Below are 19,897 nucleotides of genomic sequence, written 5' to 3'. Positions count from 1 at the left end.
CTTAAACTGTTACATAAGTGCACAAAGAATCAGTTTGTACCAGTGAGTGCTCCACCTATTCTGAAAAGAATCTAATGATGTAGGTGACTTGGGTATTAAGCACACCTGAACTATTTTATGATTGAAAGCTTCATTCATTTGAGGTAAGTTTAATAACAAATTATTTATTTTTACTTACTAAATAATTACTGTGGAAGCATAGATTTATAAAGCTGGCTAAAGACACTTATGGCTAAAGAACTAGTAATAGTTAAAAGTGCTGATAGTTAAAACAGTAAGTTCACAGCCTCTTTTAATGATGTACAATGACAGTATGAATTGATATTGTATTGATTAAGTGACAGTTGCAACCAAATTAAATACAAAGCACTACAGATGTCTGTAAATATATGAAATGTAAAATGTAATAAATAGGAAAACATTAAGTAGTGATGTTGCTGCCTGGTTATTTTACATAATGATGTCTGAACAACTTTGTGTTACAGTTGTTAACATTATGGACAGTGATACTGGAGGGTAAGTGTCTTAAGAACAGAAGTGGAGCTGATTGTGCAGGGTTTCTGTTTAACTGGGGGAGATGCCTAAAGCGGTATTGTAACTGGAAGGGATGGAGAGTATTTGCACCACAATGCAATCTACCACAGAATAATCTTTCTTCCTGCATTGCATCTGAAATAATCTCTGGTACAAGTGAATATCTGCCCTTCATTTGAAATAATAGTATCCAGAATATCACTTTGGAGAAACTGCAATACTAATCTGTAATTGAAGGTAGGCATAATAGTGAACTGTAGCCCAGCTAGAGTCAAGCAATAAAAAGTTTTTACTTAATTGATGCTGCTCCCATTACAAAAATAAGCATCCACAGCACATTTATTTAATGTTTAAGTTACTTCATATTTTTACATAACCTGAAAAGAAAATATATTTATCCCACATACAGTAACAGTAAACAAGTGCATTATTTCAAACATTAAAAATAAATCTTTTAACCAAGTCTGTACAACAGATAAATAAAATTATATCTACAATACTTAAGTTGTGAAGAACAAAATAAAAATTATCCCTCAAACTCACAGTTCACCATTGCTCCTAATACTGGCATAGATGAAGGTTATGCGTCCTATCCCCCATGACAGTGTTCACCTATACCATTTCTTTCAGCCATTCAAATGTACTGATCAAGGAGGTTAACTTTCTAAACATTGGAAGTAATGCACACAAAGAACAAATAGCTGAGTATCTTTCCAATAGCTTCAAAATAGCTGGCAGACTTAGTAAAACTGCTGAATTTGGGGGAAGTGAATGATTTTTCTTTTTTATGATGAATGACTGGTCGTTCTTTAAAAGAAACTGTTCTCCACCAAAAAAAAAAAAAAAAAAAAAAAAGCCATTCTTTTCACACTTATTTTTTTGCACTTATTGGTGGCTGCAAATTTGAATTCAGTTTTTTAACTGGGATAAGATCAAAAACATGTACACGACAGTACATACAGTACAGATTAGGATTCATATTGTTTATAATCATACATAATTGCACATATGCTTGGAAAACAATACTGTGCTCATGTTTTTGACTGCTAATAAGTAATCAGTAGAAGAGTAAAATGAAGAAGCAACTAGAGGTCAAACTATCACTTGAACTAAAACCACAAACAGCAAAGAAATTACTATAACTTCACTGAATAAGTGGAACATAAATTACAGCTTGTCACTGCCACGCTGAAGGGCTATTTCTTTCAATTTTACTTTGTATGCTGAAGGAAAGAGTTAATAAGAAAGATGGGAACTGCTAAAAAGGATGGGGAAAAAAGGTTCCTCCAAATGGCTCCAATCTCATTCCATTTGTAATTCTGAGATTCAACCACCTGCATGCAACAAGATGACTACTAAATTCTTCCTCCTCATGATATCAACAGATTGACATGCATCCTTTTAAATGAAAATATTATTACAGGATAGAATATGGCACCAGTTCCCTAATGAGACCTAGTTCAAAGTTCCCTACAAATTCAGAGAGAGGTTCGAAGATCACCATTCCCCTGTTCTCCCGTTTCCTTAAGATCTGACAGAGTGGATATGATGGGATTTCATCTCACTGGAAAATGTTAGAGGTCTTCCAAAAATTCTCCATCCTGAACTGAGTGTCTGAAAATTATTCATCTGTTTGTTCACTGGGATTGTACAGAGAACTGCACATAGTTAAATAAATTAGTAGATAATTTATGAAAAAATGCACACAATTTTATGGAGAAAAAAAATCAAATTTTCTTTATAAAAAAATTTCACCTCAGAATTCACCATATTTGCTGAAAACATCTTAAATTTCTAAAAAAATCCCATTAAATATTATGTAAACTTGTATATATTCTTAAATCACTGAATTGGTGATGACTTTTTATTTCCACGTATAAAGGGTTTCATATAATGTATACTATCTCCACCCAAAATACTCCTTTCTAAACAAAAAAATACCATTTTGTTCAGAAGAACGCCCTGGTTTACCAGTAACTTCATGTTTCACATCAGCTAAAGGTGAGCATTAACGAAGGATCATCATGTTTCACATCAGCTAAAGGTGAGCATTAATGAAGGATCACAAGTTTGCTCTTTTTTGTTCCTTGATGAGAATGATTACAGAATGTGTTATGTATAGGTGGTACTCTAGTAATATCCACTCTTCATTCAACTGACCCAAGATAAAGATAATTCCGTGATATGCACGTGATATTGCTAAATGATTTAACTTCACTTCTTCGTGTCACGTTTAAACAGATATGTAAACAGAAACATATATCCAGTAGAAAAGACTCATTTTCACATGCAATTCTGTACAGTGCATTCTTGTTTCTCAGATTATTTGAGAAGGCTGTTTCCACACAAAATGTGTACATTTGCGCTATATACATTTTCCACAAACTTAATTTAAATGTCTTCTTGTACTTCCAGTTGAGAATTTTTGTTCAGGCAGACACAAAGTAAACCTGAAGAAAGTTTCCAAGAATGTTTTTAAGTTAATGCCTTGACTGATCTTGCATTGCTGAGAAAAGGAGTAGTCCAGAAAAAAATCCAGCTATGCATAGCAACCTTTTCAGCAGAGTTGAGTTATCTTTAGGAACCACAATCTGTGCTAGATCATTAGTGATCTGAGAAATCTCATGTGCCACACACACAAATATAAAAGTGCTGACAAGAACATTAAACATTGGATATCCAGGAATGAGCACCAAGATCCCCTTTGTGTCTGCTGCCAGCCAAATATGGTATTGGCAAATGAAAAGCTGAAAGAAAAGAAGAGTGTCTTTAATAATACTTATCTATACATATTTTTACTTATATAAAAACATACAATTATTACTATTGCATCAATTGACACACTGTCCTTCTGCTTAAGTCAGACATTTATGATTAAATAATGTACTTTGAGGAGCTGTTTTCCACATGTCTTTGCTACAAGACAAAACTATTAGTCTGTTACAATACAATGGGATGGCTTAGCTCTTAACCAAATACAGATTAGGGGAGCATCGTTTACATTATGTCAAAACAGATGAGGAATATGCCTCCACTCAGTTACTGTACATCTGGTTAGGGACTGAACTAACAAGCTTGCAAATAAAAGCTAATGCTTCAACTGCTGATGAATGCAAAGCACCTTAAAGTTCACTAGGAATCAGAACAGTGAAAATGTGATCCTTTAAAAAAAATTCAGAATCATGTACTACATATACATTGTATTACAACGAGTTTCTCATATAAGTTCCTTTCCTTTTTTAAAATATATTTTAGTAATACAATGAAATTAAACATTTAATTTTACTAAAGAGCAAATAAAATGGAAAGCAAGATAATTCCTACTGTTTCAAAATTACACTCAATGGAACAAGATAACATTTGCACTAAGAAGGGTTTTTTTTGTAAAGTTACATTTGTTTATTAATGCAGGAAAGCCTTCTAGGGCAAACACATTTATAAGTGTACTTATACTAGTCAGTATAATTCATGCTGATTCTTCAACTGGCTTAAATTTTATCTTCCAACTGCATACACGCCACAGCTTACTCCAGCATTAAATCCCCTCTCTCACAACCCTAAACTCCCACCCAAAACAGCGTAAGAAATAAGTTTGCTACTGTGAGACTGCTATTTCAGCTATGATTTTTAAGTGTAGATGGAAGCTACAATGCTCAAAGAGGTCAAACACAACAGCATTGTATTAAATAAGCCAATAAATGTTTTCACTATTTATGTGTTATACTACAGTTTAGATAATAAACCACCTTACATTTCTAAGTTTCAATTCACTGTACTTCTGATCATTCTACTTACCTCTAGAGAAATTTTGCCAAACCAGGCAAAGAACGAGCTATACACAGATCGGACGTATCCAGGAATGTTCCTGATGAGGATGAAAGCTAAAATCTTTTTTAAAAAAGAAGTAAAAAATAGTGACTGTGGATGACAAGTAGATTACACATACACACACAAAAGGTTTATTCATTTTCATTGTCTAAAGTGAAGGGCATCATGCATTAAATTTTCTTTAAAATCTAATAAATATATAAACCAAACAAAAAATCCATGTAGTTTATACTTAACAAAGTAGGTCTTGAAATTGCAAATCTCTTACACACATTGTTATAGCATAGCAAGTCACATTTACATCTTCAGTAGAATCATGGCCTTGATGTTGATAGACACTACTATACACTTACTAGGCATGGTCACAAAACACGTTATACCATGCTAGCCTAAAATGAAGGTGGCAACAAATTTGATTAACCCTCATTTTTTAAAGAGATGGTGTCAAGATGGACAAATTAATACTAAAAAATTAAGTCACACATGCTGCCCCTCAAGAAAGCAGGACAAACTATTAAAAAAAAAGAAACAGAGAAGGAACAGAATCAGATAGCTGGGGTATAGTGGGGCAGGGGACACAGTAAAAGGAAAATCTAAATTTAAGAAAACCACATGCATGCCTCTGTGGCCCACCTCTTCTCTGCCTAAACGTGACTATAGGGTCCCATAGGTTGCTTCCTACATTAGTACCTCCCAAACACTCGTGCTTCCCTACAGCTTTCTTCTTTTCCACTGCTATGCAATTAGTCAAAAGTTCAGTTTGGACTTAAACAGTGCATATGAAACCTACCCTAAGGACATCAAGGTTAATCAAAAGCATAATCACACTATGTGATTTCATTGCTTAAAGGAATGAAAAACAGCGAGCAATGTAGTTAAACCATTTTTCACTTTCAGACACAAGAATGAAGCTCAATATCTGACATGTCATGCTCAAGCAAAAATATATTTAAAAATAATTTTTAAAAAAGCCCAAACAAGAACAGACTAGATTCTATCACTGTAAGAAAAAGGACTATAATTATAATTACCTGTACCACAGAAACAGAAGGATGTAGTTCATTGCACTCTGTCTTGTTTTTACAGCTACTAGCCCAAATAGAGTAGGTCTAAAAGATATAAAAATTAGTCAGTGTAGCAATTATATGTAACATTTAAAAATGAAACAAGAGGTAAGCTATTTTGAAGTGCTTCAGCAGTAGTTGGTTCACTAAGATGTGGGACAGTAATAGAAAAATACACATTGTGTTTAGTTTTGTGTTTCTCAAATTCTTTGCAACTGACAAATACCATACTTGTTCATACCCTAAAATACAGGCATACTGTTGACAATTTTTTCATCATAAATAGGTAAGCAATGAAGAGTAAAGAGCTGCATTATCTACCATGTAATTTCTATGATCCAATTTTCTTCTAACCTTTGCAATGAACTAAAAGAGTGATGATGTTTTCATATACAGTTGACTGAGAGGAAAAATATTTTAGTGAGTAGATAGGTAGGGCTATGCACAAAAACACAGCTGAAATACCACCAGATCAAGATTTGATTTTTTAAATCAATTTTTTTTTATTTTCTTAAATAAGAACTTCAGAAAACTTATTCTATAGAGATTTACAAACCTGATTATACTAGTATACTAGGTACGTACCAAAAATGATACAATTGAAATAAATAATAAAACATTAGAAACTCTGTTGGAGAAAAGAGGATCTCCCTTTCCTTCTGATATCATCTGATGTTTCTGCAATGCCAGATAAATAAAAGCAAACAGCATCCCATAAAAAACCACCTGTAAAAGACAAACAGAATGCAATGAGTGTTTCATGGCTTTTACAAGTACTTCAGGTACAAACTCTTAACAGAAATGCTACAGGATAAACTATTTGTAATACCAAAGCTCAGGTGTCAAAAGGTCCTTTCCCAGATTTACTGAAGCAAACAAAAATAGGCTTTCTACACTAGATTGTCATAAGCTGCATTTTTAACTCAACTCAAAAACTACAAATGAAGTACTCTTACTAATGCTTCACAGAGCATTAAAGACACCACAATGAAATTTCAAGAAGCTTTCAAGTACCTACTATTCCCTCTGCAATCTATGCCAGCATTGAAAAGGTCTTTCTCTGGGGAAAAACCATGAGTCTCTGGCCTTCTCCCAGTTTGGCAGGTGAAAACATTCAAGAAGCACTACAAGTGCTTCCCTCTCTCACAGACACAATTCTTCAGAGTGTTTTATGATCTTATGCCAAGTTCTCATTAGCTAGCAACACGATGCTGTTTCAGGCCCATGTGGCGCATGTCTTCTGTATTTATTTTGGGACTTCCTCTTTAGCGGCATTAGAGAACACACACTATTCACAAGCAACAGATCTCCAAGTCTGAAATGTCACAACGCAGTGTGTGCTGCTGATGGGAGCAGCCCAGGATGTGACAACTGTGTACTCCACAAATTTCAGTTACTGAAGACCTCCAGAGGGACAAGCCTGCAAGTGCTCCCATTAAGGTTAGCAGATGAATGCTCCCGTCTTAGAAACTCCACTTATCTTACCAAGACAACAAAAAAAAGTGTCTGCCTGTTCTATTCCCCTACATTGTAGGGTCAGTAACTGGAAAGAAAGCACTTTCCCACTGGAAAATGATTTCAAAATATGTGCAAGAATAGTCTGGTTTGGGCATCAAGACCCTGATTTTAAAAGCGCTTTAAAGGTTACCTTAAAAGAAATACATCCTGAATTGATACAACTTTCAAAAAGTATTATTAAGAAAGCCACCACAATAATTTGCCTTGTATTTCAATAGCCTGAAGTGCTACAGGCGTTAAGTTTTCACAGTAAAATTTTTGAGAAAAGACTAATCTAGGTTGCTTTATGACTTTATTTTTTAAAAGCAAACTAAGCAGGATCCAGCAGCAAATAAATCAACAGCCATCTTTTAAGCAAGGCTTTGACAGACATTTGCAGAAGTAAGGTGGATGCAGCTTAGTCTTCTATTAAACAATCCACTGGGACAAACTTCTGCTTTCTCTGGAGGAAAGGAAAACAACCCACCCTCCCCCAGATTAAAAAATACACTTAAAAGACCAGTATAAATTTATGCAGATGTTACATACATAGCGATCCAACTTCCACCTAAACCACCATTCATAGACATTCCCATTCAGCTCAAAACACTTGGACAGTGGCCAAAAAGAAAATATCTTCTCAAATGCACCCTGTAAAAAATAAACATGGCAAAAGCATTAACACTGATGTCAACCATATTTACTAAGTTTAAATCAATATGCTGTCTTTTAATATTATCGCATCCCTATTTCACTAGCTACGTGGCATTACCAAAATAACAGCCTTCCTTAAAAGGCATTCTCCCCCCGCCCCCTCAAAGGAAAAAAACCCAACAAAACAAAAATACTTCTTCAGATGAGAGAGGGTTTCAGTTTTGCTTCCCATAAAGGTATTGGCATGCCTTCTATTTTGTACTGCAGGCTTAAAGGGAGAGATCCACTGGTGTGTTGGGATAACGAATGCATTCTCCACAGAAGACTACAGTTCAACAGGCTTACAACCAATGAGGGATTAACCACCCCCTCCATAAAATCCTAGAGTGACAAACTCTGCACTTACTTCTGTCAGCTATACTTACAGCATGCAGTAAGTCAATAATGTAGCATGAGAACCAGTCTTTTGATAAGGTATCAAAGACAACACCAGGTCTCCGAGAGACACAAATCTTCATATAACCGTATCACCAGATGTGTATCACCATATGCTAGCAAAACCCAGTAACTTTAAGCACATCAAAAAAACCCCACCCCAAAACCAAAGCATAGACCTTTGTATTTATTACAGTTGAGGTATACTGAAAACATGTCAAGCAATACAAGTGAGTAAGATAGAGAATTGCGTTTTTTCCAGCATCCACATCAATTCAAATATGAAAAGAAATTGAAAGTTTCAATTTTTTCTCTTCTGTATTTATGATACAGGAGCAAATATACAAGTTATGAGCACATTAAAAAGTAGAGAAAGATAATATACCCTTAGGATGTTAAGGATAAAAATAGTCAAAATTTACAAACCTGAGAATATGACAGAAAATATATACATGTCAGTAAGCAAATTAGTTTCAGCAGTAAACCAAAGTGCCATAAGCAGTTCCCTGAGGAAGAAATAAATTAATCAGTATACAGCCATCAATTTTTCAATAGCAAAACCCAGGACACATTAAATAATAATTGCCAATTATTTAGTGTAGTTATGCTTAGTAATAGACACATTCATAAATAAATGTTCAAGTATTACCAGCAATATTTTATCACTATCTACATTTACGTATTAAATTTTACTTTAAGCAATTAAAATAAACATTCATATTAATTAACAACCTATTAATCCTAAAACAATCCTCATGTCTAAAACAGGGACAACATACATAGATAAAGAAGAGAATTTAGGTGTTCAAACAGAAACACTATTTTAAAGCCTCTCCTTTCCCAAACACTCTGCACAGGCAGTCCTTATTCTAGTTGAATGTAAATAAATAAATAAAACAAAATGCCCAACAGCTTTTGTCATGTGAAATAAGTACAGCATGTATTATTAAACTTTGAGGTACCAGTTGTATTCTAAAGCTCAACAGCAGGTCATTAGGGACAAGTATCTTGTTAAGAGAAGCCTGAGAAACTGTTCCTCAAAGCTGTCGACTGATACTAAGCTCTACCCAAGCCTCAACATTGCAACCAAAATCATCTCCCTCTCTCACCATATAAATTGGTAGCTGTAAACAGGGACATAAGCAAGTGAAAGTTGTCATTGAAAGATTATCTAGTTTCACAGTACACTATTGCTCCTAAGTACACAACAGTAATTTTTCTGTATCTGGAACAGAAGTGCCTTTGTAGAAAAAAAAAGTAATATTGGAGCTGTTTGGCTTCGAGGTATCTTGTAAAACTACTCTCTAATTATATTTTTTTGCAGCATCTATTCCTAGCATGCATTTGGTATATTTCATTATCATATCTGCAGACTATAAGATATGGAAATTACTCCATCAATAGGAAAGGAGGATCTAAGACTCTTAATGTTTTAGTTCTAATTTAGGTGAATTAAATAATAAGCATTTACTTAATCTAAGATACTAAGATAACAAATCCCATGTTCTTAATTGGCAGGATATGGCAGAATTGGTGCTCAAGATGGATAAGACATATTGGCAATGCAGAATGGGAAAGTCTAAAAGCTCACTGTTCATGCCGTACTCATTGGTACACCACAGCAACAACCTCAGCTAGCATAGATAGTGTAACCTATATTTTTAGTTTGCATTCAGTAATATTACAACTCTTGATAAAATACATTTCTGATGGTCAAAGCTTATTAAAAAGTATTCTAATATGACTGTAACCAGAGACAGAGTTTAGTTATCAGCTGTTACATTTTTCAACCGACATCTAATTCATCCATGACAAACTGCATTTCTGTGAACAGCCATTTAACATATTTTGACTACGTTACAAAGAGACTGAGATCTACTAACAATACCATTTCTGTATGTAGCATGCAAATGTTTTATAGTAGAAAGAAAAAAAAAATCTTACCATTTGCTTTCTTCTGGACTATCTGAGGCCATATAGCTAAGGTGGCATAAATGATCATAAACCAGACAGTGACTAATGGCACAAAGTAGTAGAACTGGTAAGGTCGGTCCATCACTATGCACAGTACCACAACCAAGAAATTGAGACGAAATAAAACCTGGAGGGTGTCAGAGGAGGGAAGACAGAGGATATATAAACTGGGAGGCAAAGCTGAGAGAGACGGGGGACGTGTTTCTTTAGCACTATATGAAAATATCTATGTATTTTACATCTCACATCCTGATTATATTTCAGTTGAAACATGGATGAGTATCGTGGAGAACATCAACAATGCAATATAAGACTGCAGGCTGATTATGTAGTACTGGACCTGTCCTACACTGGCCTACTTGGGTAGAGATAGCAATGAAAATAGGGTAAAACAGAACTGACTATTTCCCAGGCTGGGGACTGAGTATTCCAGTTGCTGGATGCTGTTAAAGCCTCTCTGCTTTCACTCCCATAGCTACCTGGGCTAGCACAGTTAAAGCTAGGGTAATGTCATTACCAGCGCTGCAGTTAGGCTGTAGACTATAAGCATGTTCAATAAGCAAGATGACTTGAGTTATATGACAATATAACACTTAACAGCAATAAAAAATATTTTTTTTCTTAATTTTTTAAACTGCTACAGCACACACTGCAAAATCTGGGAGCAAAACCACAAAAATAGGTATGTTCTCCAGTACTGTTATGGTGTGAAAATTTATTTTCTTTATTAACAAATGTAGGCTCCAATACAGTCTTGGGGAGTCTGCCTGGATCATTACTTATATATTGCTATATACTGTAAATTGCTATTGGAATGAAAACTCCATTGCTATATATTGGAAAATATTTGTCTTGATATTTTAAAGCCTACATACTTACATTTTTTACATTGTAAGTATCATTTATATGCCATATGTTTGTATTAGATAAACACTACCAAATAAACAGGTCAGATTACATAGAAACAATAGCCACTTTTAATGCACAAACCTTGGTTAAGTAACCTGATATCACATTATTTAGGGAGTACAGGTATATTATGGATATTGTGTTATCTGAACAAATTTCTTTATAAAAATGGTAAGTAGGTATTCTTACCTGACACACTCTGTATACACCAAAGTCCCCTTTTATCCAGAAATATGAGAAGTGCCCATAACCTGTTTGGAACAGATACGCAGCAACCAGAACTCGAATGTGCATGTACACAGGCAAAAACTGTTGAGAAAAATAAAGTACCTTTTACAAATTGCCATGTAAATGCTTCTGGCTTTTCTTTTTTTCCCCCCATCTTATGCTTTTTCTGCATTGCGGTAAATCATGTTTAACTAAGAAAAGAAACATTATGCTACATTTCCCTGTTTATTACTAAGCTGTTTTGATGCCCTAACCTCTCTGATATTAAAATGAATTTCTTCTATTTATTACTCTACACTTTCCATATTTCATTACCAGTTAAGGGAGACTTAAGAATGGCTCTTTGAAAGTTTACATTCAGCAGTTTCCAGTTCAGAGCATAAAAAAAGAAGTGTTGCTAGCAATTAAAAATAAATTAATGTAATATTCTACATGGACGAAACAAGTATATTTTTTCACTGGTTAAGTAATGCATAAAATGTTCTTATCAATGAAATCCACACTTAAACAGAGAGAAAAACTAATTCAGCTAATACCATTTTTAAAACTACAGGAACGATAGCATTAGTTATTCATTCTATTCAATTCTAATACACACTTGCACTATCTTTCTTTTGAAGTAACATACCCAAATTGCATTCCCACTTAAAAAAATGATGAAATTCAAATAACTTACAGTGCTTGCTCCAGAGATATGATAAATCAAAATAACAAGTTGCATCCAGCCCTTCCATTCATCAGTCTGTTCTCTATTTAACACTTTAGTCTAATGCAAAACAAAACAAGAGTGTTGCTATTCCAAAAAGTACAACGAACATCTACAAAATGAGGAGAAAAAGTTCAAAACAATAAACCACTTTATGGGTAAATAGGTCTCAATTGTAAAAGCCTTCTGTCTAGTGGACACAGGTCTACCAGATTTTAACATCATCTACACTCTCTTGTATCCAAGCTATGCTCACTTCCAGTTTGACTATGACAATGGCTCAAAGCACTCATAGCCATATGCTTTCAAAAAGCTTTAGCATCTAATTCCATGCAAACATTAGATTGCTTGTGAGTGCATTTTTTGCAGATGAGTCATACTGACTTTGAAAATTTAACTTTCAATACTTAGCAATTAGTTATTTACACTCAAAATGGGAAACAACATTATAAGCTGGATGTCAACATCATCATTACCTCTTTGGTATTTTCGGTATAAAATACCCCCAAAACCAAGATATAGACGATTGGTATGAAGAAAGATGAATGTGTATAAAACTTATTTTCCTTCATGAAAAGATTTGCTCTGTCACATAGATAAAAATAGGTCATGATTAGACCAAGTTTGCAGAAGGAGTGTAAGAGCATCTCTAAAGTAGAAACATTAGGAGTGCTGATGGCAGGTTTCTTCTCCTCTCCACTTTCCAAATCAGTGCATGATTTGTTCTTCCGATAATTATTCCGATGAATTAAATTGATAATTAAATATCCAATAATGGACAAAGTAAAGAAACAGAAAGCTAACTTCTGTATCAGAGTGAGAGGAGGCTGAGGCTGGCAGCAGGAGCCATCAATGGGCTTCATTATCTTATTGCAGTAGACATTCATAAGAATCATCGCATTCTGTCAAAGAAATATGCAGTTTTGTCAATTAATCTCTAATTAAAAAGTTAACATTTTAATCATAGGAAATTTTATTCTAGATCATGCATTGACATAAAACATATGCTATTCTCACTTATCATTACATGGATAAAATTTCACAGTACCCCCATATACCTAGTTGCATTCAACAGTACAGTCAAAACATCTCTTCCAAACAGGAAACCCTTGAGCTTCTTGAGGTAACCAAAAAGACCTAATCCTAATCCTTACAACAGAAGGGTTCTCTCTACTGGCTGTAAAAGGAGCTATAAAGAGCTAAATGGACTATAAATGAAAAACAGCTCACAGACTTGGGTCCTAAAGGGGCACGGTAATGAAGGTCTCTAAAACATCACAATGCAACTGAAACCTGTGGTGAGATGGTATTTAGTTCATCCAGTACTTAAAAGCAACTGAAACCTGCAAAGGAGTGGAACTGAAAGTGACATGGCGGCAGAGCTCTTTCACAAGAAAGGCAGACTGACAAAGCTCAGAGGGGCTCACTGCATGCATATATATATTGCTAGGTTAAAGATAAAATAAGAAATAAAGTCAGTGGCACTCCATGCAACCAGGAAGGTGGCTATTGTATGTTTTCTTATCCTCTTCATACTCCTTACTAAACAAAATTATATGGGCACATAGGGGAAAATTTAAGACTTATTTCTTAGCACTGCTTTACAAATCATTATCACCCTAACTCATTCATGCAGATGAAGGCACAAAGTTTGCACTCAGGATCTAAAAGATCTAGCGGATTAACAGCTATTTCAAAATAGCTAAGCACTAGTGTGTTTGCTGTTATGTTTTTTAAACATCCTATATAACTGATTGCCCTCCCACCTATTGGGATCCTCTGAACAAAACTTCCTGAAGAATGTACAGGTCCTCATTACATTCATATTGTCGGCCATTTCAGAACATTCACTTAAAATCTTGTTTTACTATTAGTACTTTATACTATTGACCAGTGATAAAAACACTTACTGTATCCCTGCTTGATTCAGGGAGATGCAGGCCATCTGCAGACTTCATGATAGTTTCTTGTGCTATCAATTTTGATACACTGAAGACTTTAACTTTAGCTTTAGAATTTCGGGAGCTACTGTTCAGAATACGAACAGCTGCTTCATTATAAGCATCTATTTTCTCATTAGTAATCATTTTCCGACTTTCACTCAGCATATCTTCATAAACAGGATCTGAATTTGAAAGGACAAAGAACGAGCACATTAATCTTCTACTTGACCAATGCATTTGCTTAGCCCAAGTTGCACAGGCTACTTTCATTTAGGTAGTCACAACTGTTTAATGGTACAGAAAAAATGTACAGCGAGGAATGAGTGACTGTTACAGTGACTAGAGTTTATGATGAAATGTTCATATCGCCATTCCCTAGTCATGCATATGTACCTATAGATTAGAAAGCTTTGGCCAGACATAAATGCCTGTTTAATTTCCCCAAACCCATGAAAAGCATATAATGCTGGAGTGCAGAGCTGCTTATGCCTTCTCTTACTAATAGAATCCCCCAAGGAAAGACTCCAAAGCCAAGAGGACAGAAGTTAGGTAGCAGAATAGACACATGGAAAAAAAAATTAAAAATCTCAAACCCTCTAGCTACTGCAGAAGAAACCAGCTTCTCATTTCTCTAAGTCATAATCCATAAGCATATTACACTTGCTCCTGTTGATTCCAGTTTAACTGATGGCAGAATCTCAGTTTTTCAGAAGAATGGAACACCATTTAATTGCCTGCAGGCTTCAGAAATTATACAGAGCTTAACACAAAGCTATACGGGGTTCTAGATCAAAAGGTCAACTAGAGATCAATAAGGTGCTCTGAAAAGCTGCTGATGTTCATAGCTGGTGAAACACATTCTACAGGCTGTAAGTGGATTTACTTTAGCTACCTCATACTCACTTTTGGACAATTAATGCCTAGACAACTCTATGTATACAGACTGCTCATCCTCTTATTTGTTCCATGAAAGAGCTCAGAGATGACTTAAATGGACAGGATCTTTATCAACAGAATGGTGGGCCGTGTCTGACAACTAATTTCTTCTGTTATAGATAAAAATGGTTTTGAAACAAATGCGAGAAAATTAATCTGTTGATTCAGGTTAACCTCTAGAACCATCTTTGATAGCAACTTGGATGTGACTGTAAGTGTACAGCTGGGTGTATTCCTATCAGAGCTCAAAATCTGCCTATGTTTCTAACTGAGGTGATGATAATCTAAAATGCTATTTTCTATGGCAGATAAATCAGTAGTACATTCTACCTATGAGCTCATTGTTCAGTGTCAGGGACATACTTTAGTTTTATTGAAAAAAAGGAAAAGAATGTAAGCTTGGTGCCATAATAAAAATCTCACAGACTCATTGTGAACCACGGTTTCTGGCTCCTAATCTTAACTCATCTGTGCTCAGTGTACAGAAGCAAGTCTCATCCTAGAGACATAAATTCTCTATATTCTCTAGAATATTTCTATTCATTCTAACCACACAGAGAGGATGCAGCACTTGTTGCACCTCTCCTATTATTTATGTAATCTGAAAACTTAATAGAACACTAACACAGGAATACAGCTGTTTTATGCACTTGTGTTCTTGACTCCCAGGAGGTATATATGGAGTACAGCACAGGGAAAATAGACCTGGCTTACTGACTCTGAGAGTAAGCTAACAAAGAATTAAGAGCTCAGAAGGCAAACCATTTTCCTGAGAGCGCTTTAAAATCTCCATGACTAGTAACAGCTAGTTAGGCACCAGCTAGTTAAGGTTGCAAGAAAGGCCAGACTGGAATTCAACCAGCACCCTTCTTACTCTGCAAGTAAGCAATATGTACTAAGTTTTCCACATCCCACAAGATAAAGATTCAACAGACAGTGACAGTACAAATTCTTACCTACTGTTCGTTACTTTACCTTGTAAGACCCAGTAAACATCACTACTTTTTGCTAACTTTTCCAAAAGAGGGGCAATTGAAGTGATATTGATTTTATATTGTGTGAGGGCTTCATTGCTGCCATTGTGAATCTTGATAGACCACTGGAGAAATAAAGAAAGAGATTCAGAACCTGCATGTCTGAAGACACTTAATTAACTGATTCCATTGCTCTCTGTTAGTAGCTATTTTTCATTGTCTCTATAAAGCTAGATTATTTCTTTAGTCTTTGCTTTTAAAGTGCTAAAAATTTTCTTTTGGACCAATCAGCTGTGTAGACAGATAATTACATTCAAACAGACCATTTAAATGTGGAGTATATAATATTCAACTTAATGTATATTTGATTTTTCATAAATTAAATGATGCAAAGTGTTTTAATTAAAAGCCCCTTGAATTTGAACAATGATGAAGTAGCAAAGCCAGTCACATTATATAAAAATCATGGCAATACAGTCCACTTTACTCTAGGAAAACTGACCACAGCAAGAGATGCGTGCAAGCAAAACTTGATGGTGGTATTGAGATCCAATATTTCCATCTATTTTGCAGACATCCACAAAGAAAAAAAGAAAAGAAAAAAAAAAGAAAAAAAGCCATCTTAATTTCTGATTTAATTTTCTACATGTAACGATTGGGAGAATGTTATAGCAGGGCCTGTTGTGATAGCACAAGGGATTTTAAACTAAAAAAGGGTAGATTTAGGCTAGATATAAGGAAGAAATTTTTTATGAGGGTGGTGAAACACTGGAACAGGTTGCCCAGAGAGGTGGTAGATGCCCCATCCCTGGAAACATTCAAGATTAGGTTGGACGGGGCTCTGAGTAACCTCATCTAGTTGAAGATGTGCCTGCCCATGGCAGGGGGCTTGGACTAGATAACCTTTAAAGGTCCCTTCCAACCCAAACTATTCTATGATTCTATTCTATAGCCACCCAAGAATTTCTCCTAACTTCTGAAGAGAATTTCCCACACTGCAGGAAAAACAGATTTAGCATTTTTTTTAAAGTATTACTGTATCTATACTGATTTAGTAAAAATCTGTAAAAAAAAAAAAAAAAATTATCCTGAATATAGTGAAATCTCTAGTTATTTCTAAATATCTACATAAAAATTTTGATATAAGCCAAGTACACTGATTAATCCACTTGCTGAGAATATTACTGAATATAAATGAATAGTTCATGAAACCAAGTAACATGCAGCTCCTCTGAGAACTCACACGCTGGAAAAAAGCAGTTTCTCCCAGTAGCTAAATCTTTACTCGTGAAATACCTACAGTATTTAAACAGACATTTTAAGAAGCATATTCTATTCAACAGGAAGTCAGGAACCAAGGAGAAGAGCACTGTAGTGACATTCTCAGAGCATCTCCTCTTCCCCAAATAAGCAAGCAACTGAGATTTGTACCAGCTGAAGCTTCTCCAGCTTATGAGACTTTACATCTATTTATAAACTGTTACGTAGTTGACATCTTAAGACAGACATGTCCAGACCAAAGTAGCGTGACCAAATCAAGAGCTAAGTTAAAGATACAGGCAAGTTTCAAAATGCTGACAAGTCCAAGGGCACACACCAGTTTAATCTAGTAGCAGGCTACCACACTAGTGCTATCCATGGTAATGTTGCTGATGCACCAGATTTTTGAAGCACTTTATTTTTCTGCAAGTCCCTTAAAATAGGGGATGTTCACCTTTGGCCAACTCTAGGTATCACTATTAATGTTTTGTGCAAATGTATTGGTGTCATAAAGAGCTGAGCATCACATGCATATTGTTGGTTCGTATCTCCTGCTGTCCACAAAGGACAACAAGCTATGGCTAATGTACATATATTAGTAAAAAAACCTATTTAGCTAAGAGTTCTGTAGTTTTGCAACCTGACCTTCTGCATGCCAAAACACTATCCATATATAATGGCATTTTCTGTGTGAAATACAATGACTCATGCTAGTAAGACATGCTAGATTCTCAGATTGAGCAGAGATATTCTAGGCTTACTAAGATTCCTAAAGCTCAAATATTTATGTGGATCCTACAAAGGAAGAGAACTTAGGGGGTTCACCTGTAAGGAAACAGAGGATTTCTGATCCCTCAGGAAATGTGTGGAGGTCTGCATACACATATGACCTTCCCCTAAAATTAGCGGAATTCACCCTAGATTGACATGCCCAGGAGCTTCCAGATTGGTAGATGCCTGGACTGTCTCTAAATCAAACTGCTTTCAAAGGATTTTGTTTAAAAAGGAACACATTTTTCCCTCTCTACATTTGAGTTGGTATGAAATTTTAACAGTTAATTCCTTTCAAATTCCAGTTCCAAATTATTTGGAAGTAAAGGACATTAAAAGTGGAATTAATGACATAAGCAGTTGTTTGACTCTTGACTCCCAGTACCCAGCCAACTACTGGAATAGACTACTTAGGTGGGAGCTGTTGTATTCCACCCCTGGAAGTTTTAAAGAATTGGTTGACTCTTGTCAAGTGCAACACAGGTATAACTGATCCTGCTTTCTGGCAAACTGATGGGTTAGGAGACCTCTTCAGGTCCTTGTCAGCCCTGTTTTCTGTGACGCTGCTGCCCATAGCAGTGGTGGAAACTTCCAGTGGAACAAGATTCAGGAAGCACAATCTCTTTGGTTGTTGAATCGTTCATGTAAAATTCAGGGGTTTGCCCATATAAGTCTAAAAGCAATATGTGCGCTCAAAAAGAGCATTCCAGATTGCGCCATGCTCAAAAGCAGTATTTTGTGACTAAAAAGAATTTATTAAAAATGCATCTTAGTTAGTATGCAAGTACTTTTACTTAACTTTTTAAATGAATAATCTGCTTTTAACAAAGCTACTTTATTAGCTAGGTTCAAGGTAATCAATGCTTATCAACCAGTATTGCTGCCAAAAAGCAAGTACTGTACATTGCACAGCTATAATAAAATATACCTGATATTTTAGAACTACTTGTTTTAATAACAAATTCACTGAGAGTATATTTTTTATTATAAATTGAGTTTAACAACTTTGTCATGTAACCAACTTGAAAGCATAACAATTATGCTACTAGAACTTCTTTCTTTACTAAAATGCTCCATAGATGTATAACTTACCGTGGCAGCTCCTGCTACAATTATATGAGGTTTTGCCACAGAACCCTAAGACACAAAGTAAAGAGAAATTAGTTTTAACATATTCACAAATTATTATTTTACTAAGCAGGTTAATTAAGACTCGTATCTTAATTAACTGTGACTCGTCCATCAGTTAATGGTTACAAAAGAATAGATTGCAGATATATTACAGAGAACATCAACTTGTGATATACCAGAATTTTCACATAACAGAATCTGCAAAAGTGTAAAGTATACAATCATTATCAATTTAGCAGCATAAGTTCTCTTCACAAGCCATCTAAACATCTTCTCCTAAGGTCAAGTAAACTGTAGATCACACTACTGAAGTACTTTTTCCCTTAGTGTCTCTCAGCATTGTCAAACATCTCTTTGAGCTGTTGTACTGACATGACAGAACAGAAAGTTGTTGCCCCAGAGGTCTGAAAGTTACGTCTAGGACAAGGAACAGAATATGTACTCAAACGGAAGAGTACAAGGAAACAAACAGTGCTGACCACCTCAGTACAAGTTTTGCCTTGGCACAGCAAGTGTTTAGCAGCTCTCATTTTTTTGTAGTAATCACAGAAAAACAAATGATAACTTTCGCTATCTTTATGGAAGGTGTTGTGCAAGAATGACCAATAGGGTAGCAGAAGAATCACTGGGGGACATTACTAAATAACTTCAGGCTATTTAAAGATCAACAAAGGAAGAAGCATGAAAAATTTAGTTGCCAATCTGTAAACATATTACTCCTTATCAGAATTACACACATAACTTTATGCTGAATAACATGAAAAATGATATCATTACTGTAATGTAAGATTACTATGTAACTTCAGGGAAATACTGAAAAACAACAAAAAAAATCAAGGCATTCTTGACTTTCCAAATTGCCTTTGTCGTTCAGTTTGGAACACTCAAATTAACGTAAATATAGAATCATAGCATATCTCAAGTTGGAAGGGACCCATAAGGATCAAAAATGTTTGGTCACATGAAGGTGGAGCCATTGCAGACACAGAGGAAGCAAAACACCAAATCAGAGTAAATCCTTTCAGCTCTTAATAGGATGAATCAACCTGCTCC

At 35.2% G+C, this 19,897-nt stretch overlaps 1 protein-coding gene across 2 annotated transcripts in view; it reads right to left on the bottom strand.

The window, feature by feature from the left end:
* Window positions 1–800: 800 nt before the first annotated feature.
* CASD1 (CAS1 domain sialic acid O acetyltransferase 1) overlaps window positions 801–19,897 on the bottom strand; it is a 33,949-nt gene continuing 14,852 nt past the window's right edge. The window contains exons 6-18 of one of the 2 annotated variants that reach the window (XM_075049480.1): window positions 18,806–18,850; window positions 15,684–15,807; window positions 13,740–13,954; window positions 12,306–12,731; window positions 11,800–11,889; window positions 11,085–11,204; window positions 9,957–10,113; window positions 8,439–8,518; window positions 7,473–7,574; window positions 6,012–6,152; window positions 5,394–5,471; window positions 4,330–4,422; window positions 801–3,281 (exon numbers count right to left, since the gene is read on the bottom strand). In XM_075049480.1, coding sequence (XP_074905581.1) covers window positions 3,015–3,281; window positions 4,330–4,422; window positions 5,394–5,471; window positions 6,012–6,152; window positions 7,473–7,574; window positions 8,439–8,518; window positions 9,957–10,113; window positions 11,085–11,204; window positions 11,800–11,889; window positions 12,306–12,731; window positions 13,740–13,954; window positions 15,684–15,807; window positions 18,806–18,850 — 1,938 coding nt within the window. In that variant the 3' untranslated portion in view covers window positions 801–3,014. Of the gene's footprint in view, window positions 3,282–4,329; window positions 4,423–5,393; window positions 5,472–6,011; window positions 6,153–7,472; window positions 7,575–8,438; window positions 8,519–9,956; window positions 10,114–11,084; window positions 11,205–11,799; window positions 11,890–12,305; window positions 12,732–13,739; window positions 13,955–14,365; window positions 15,661–15,683; window positions 15,808–18,805; window positions 18,851–19,897 lie in introns of those variants that run through there. The other variant, XM_075049488.1, reaches the window with a different exon arrangement.

Source organism: Buteo buteo, chromosome 2 (genome assembly GCF_964188355.1).
Source record: "Buteo buteo chromosome 2, bButBut1.hap1.1, whole genome shotgun sequence".
Classification (NCBI taxonomy): domain Eukaryota; kingdom Metazoa; phylum Chordata; class Aves; order Accipitriformes; family Accipitridae; genus Buteo; species Buteo buteo.
The sequence above is the reverse complement of the archived record's forward strand: the minus strand, read 5'-3'. Positions and strand labels throughout refer to the sequence as shown.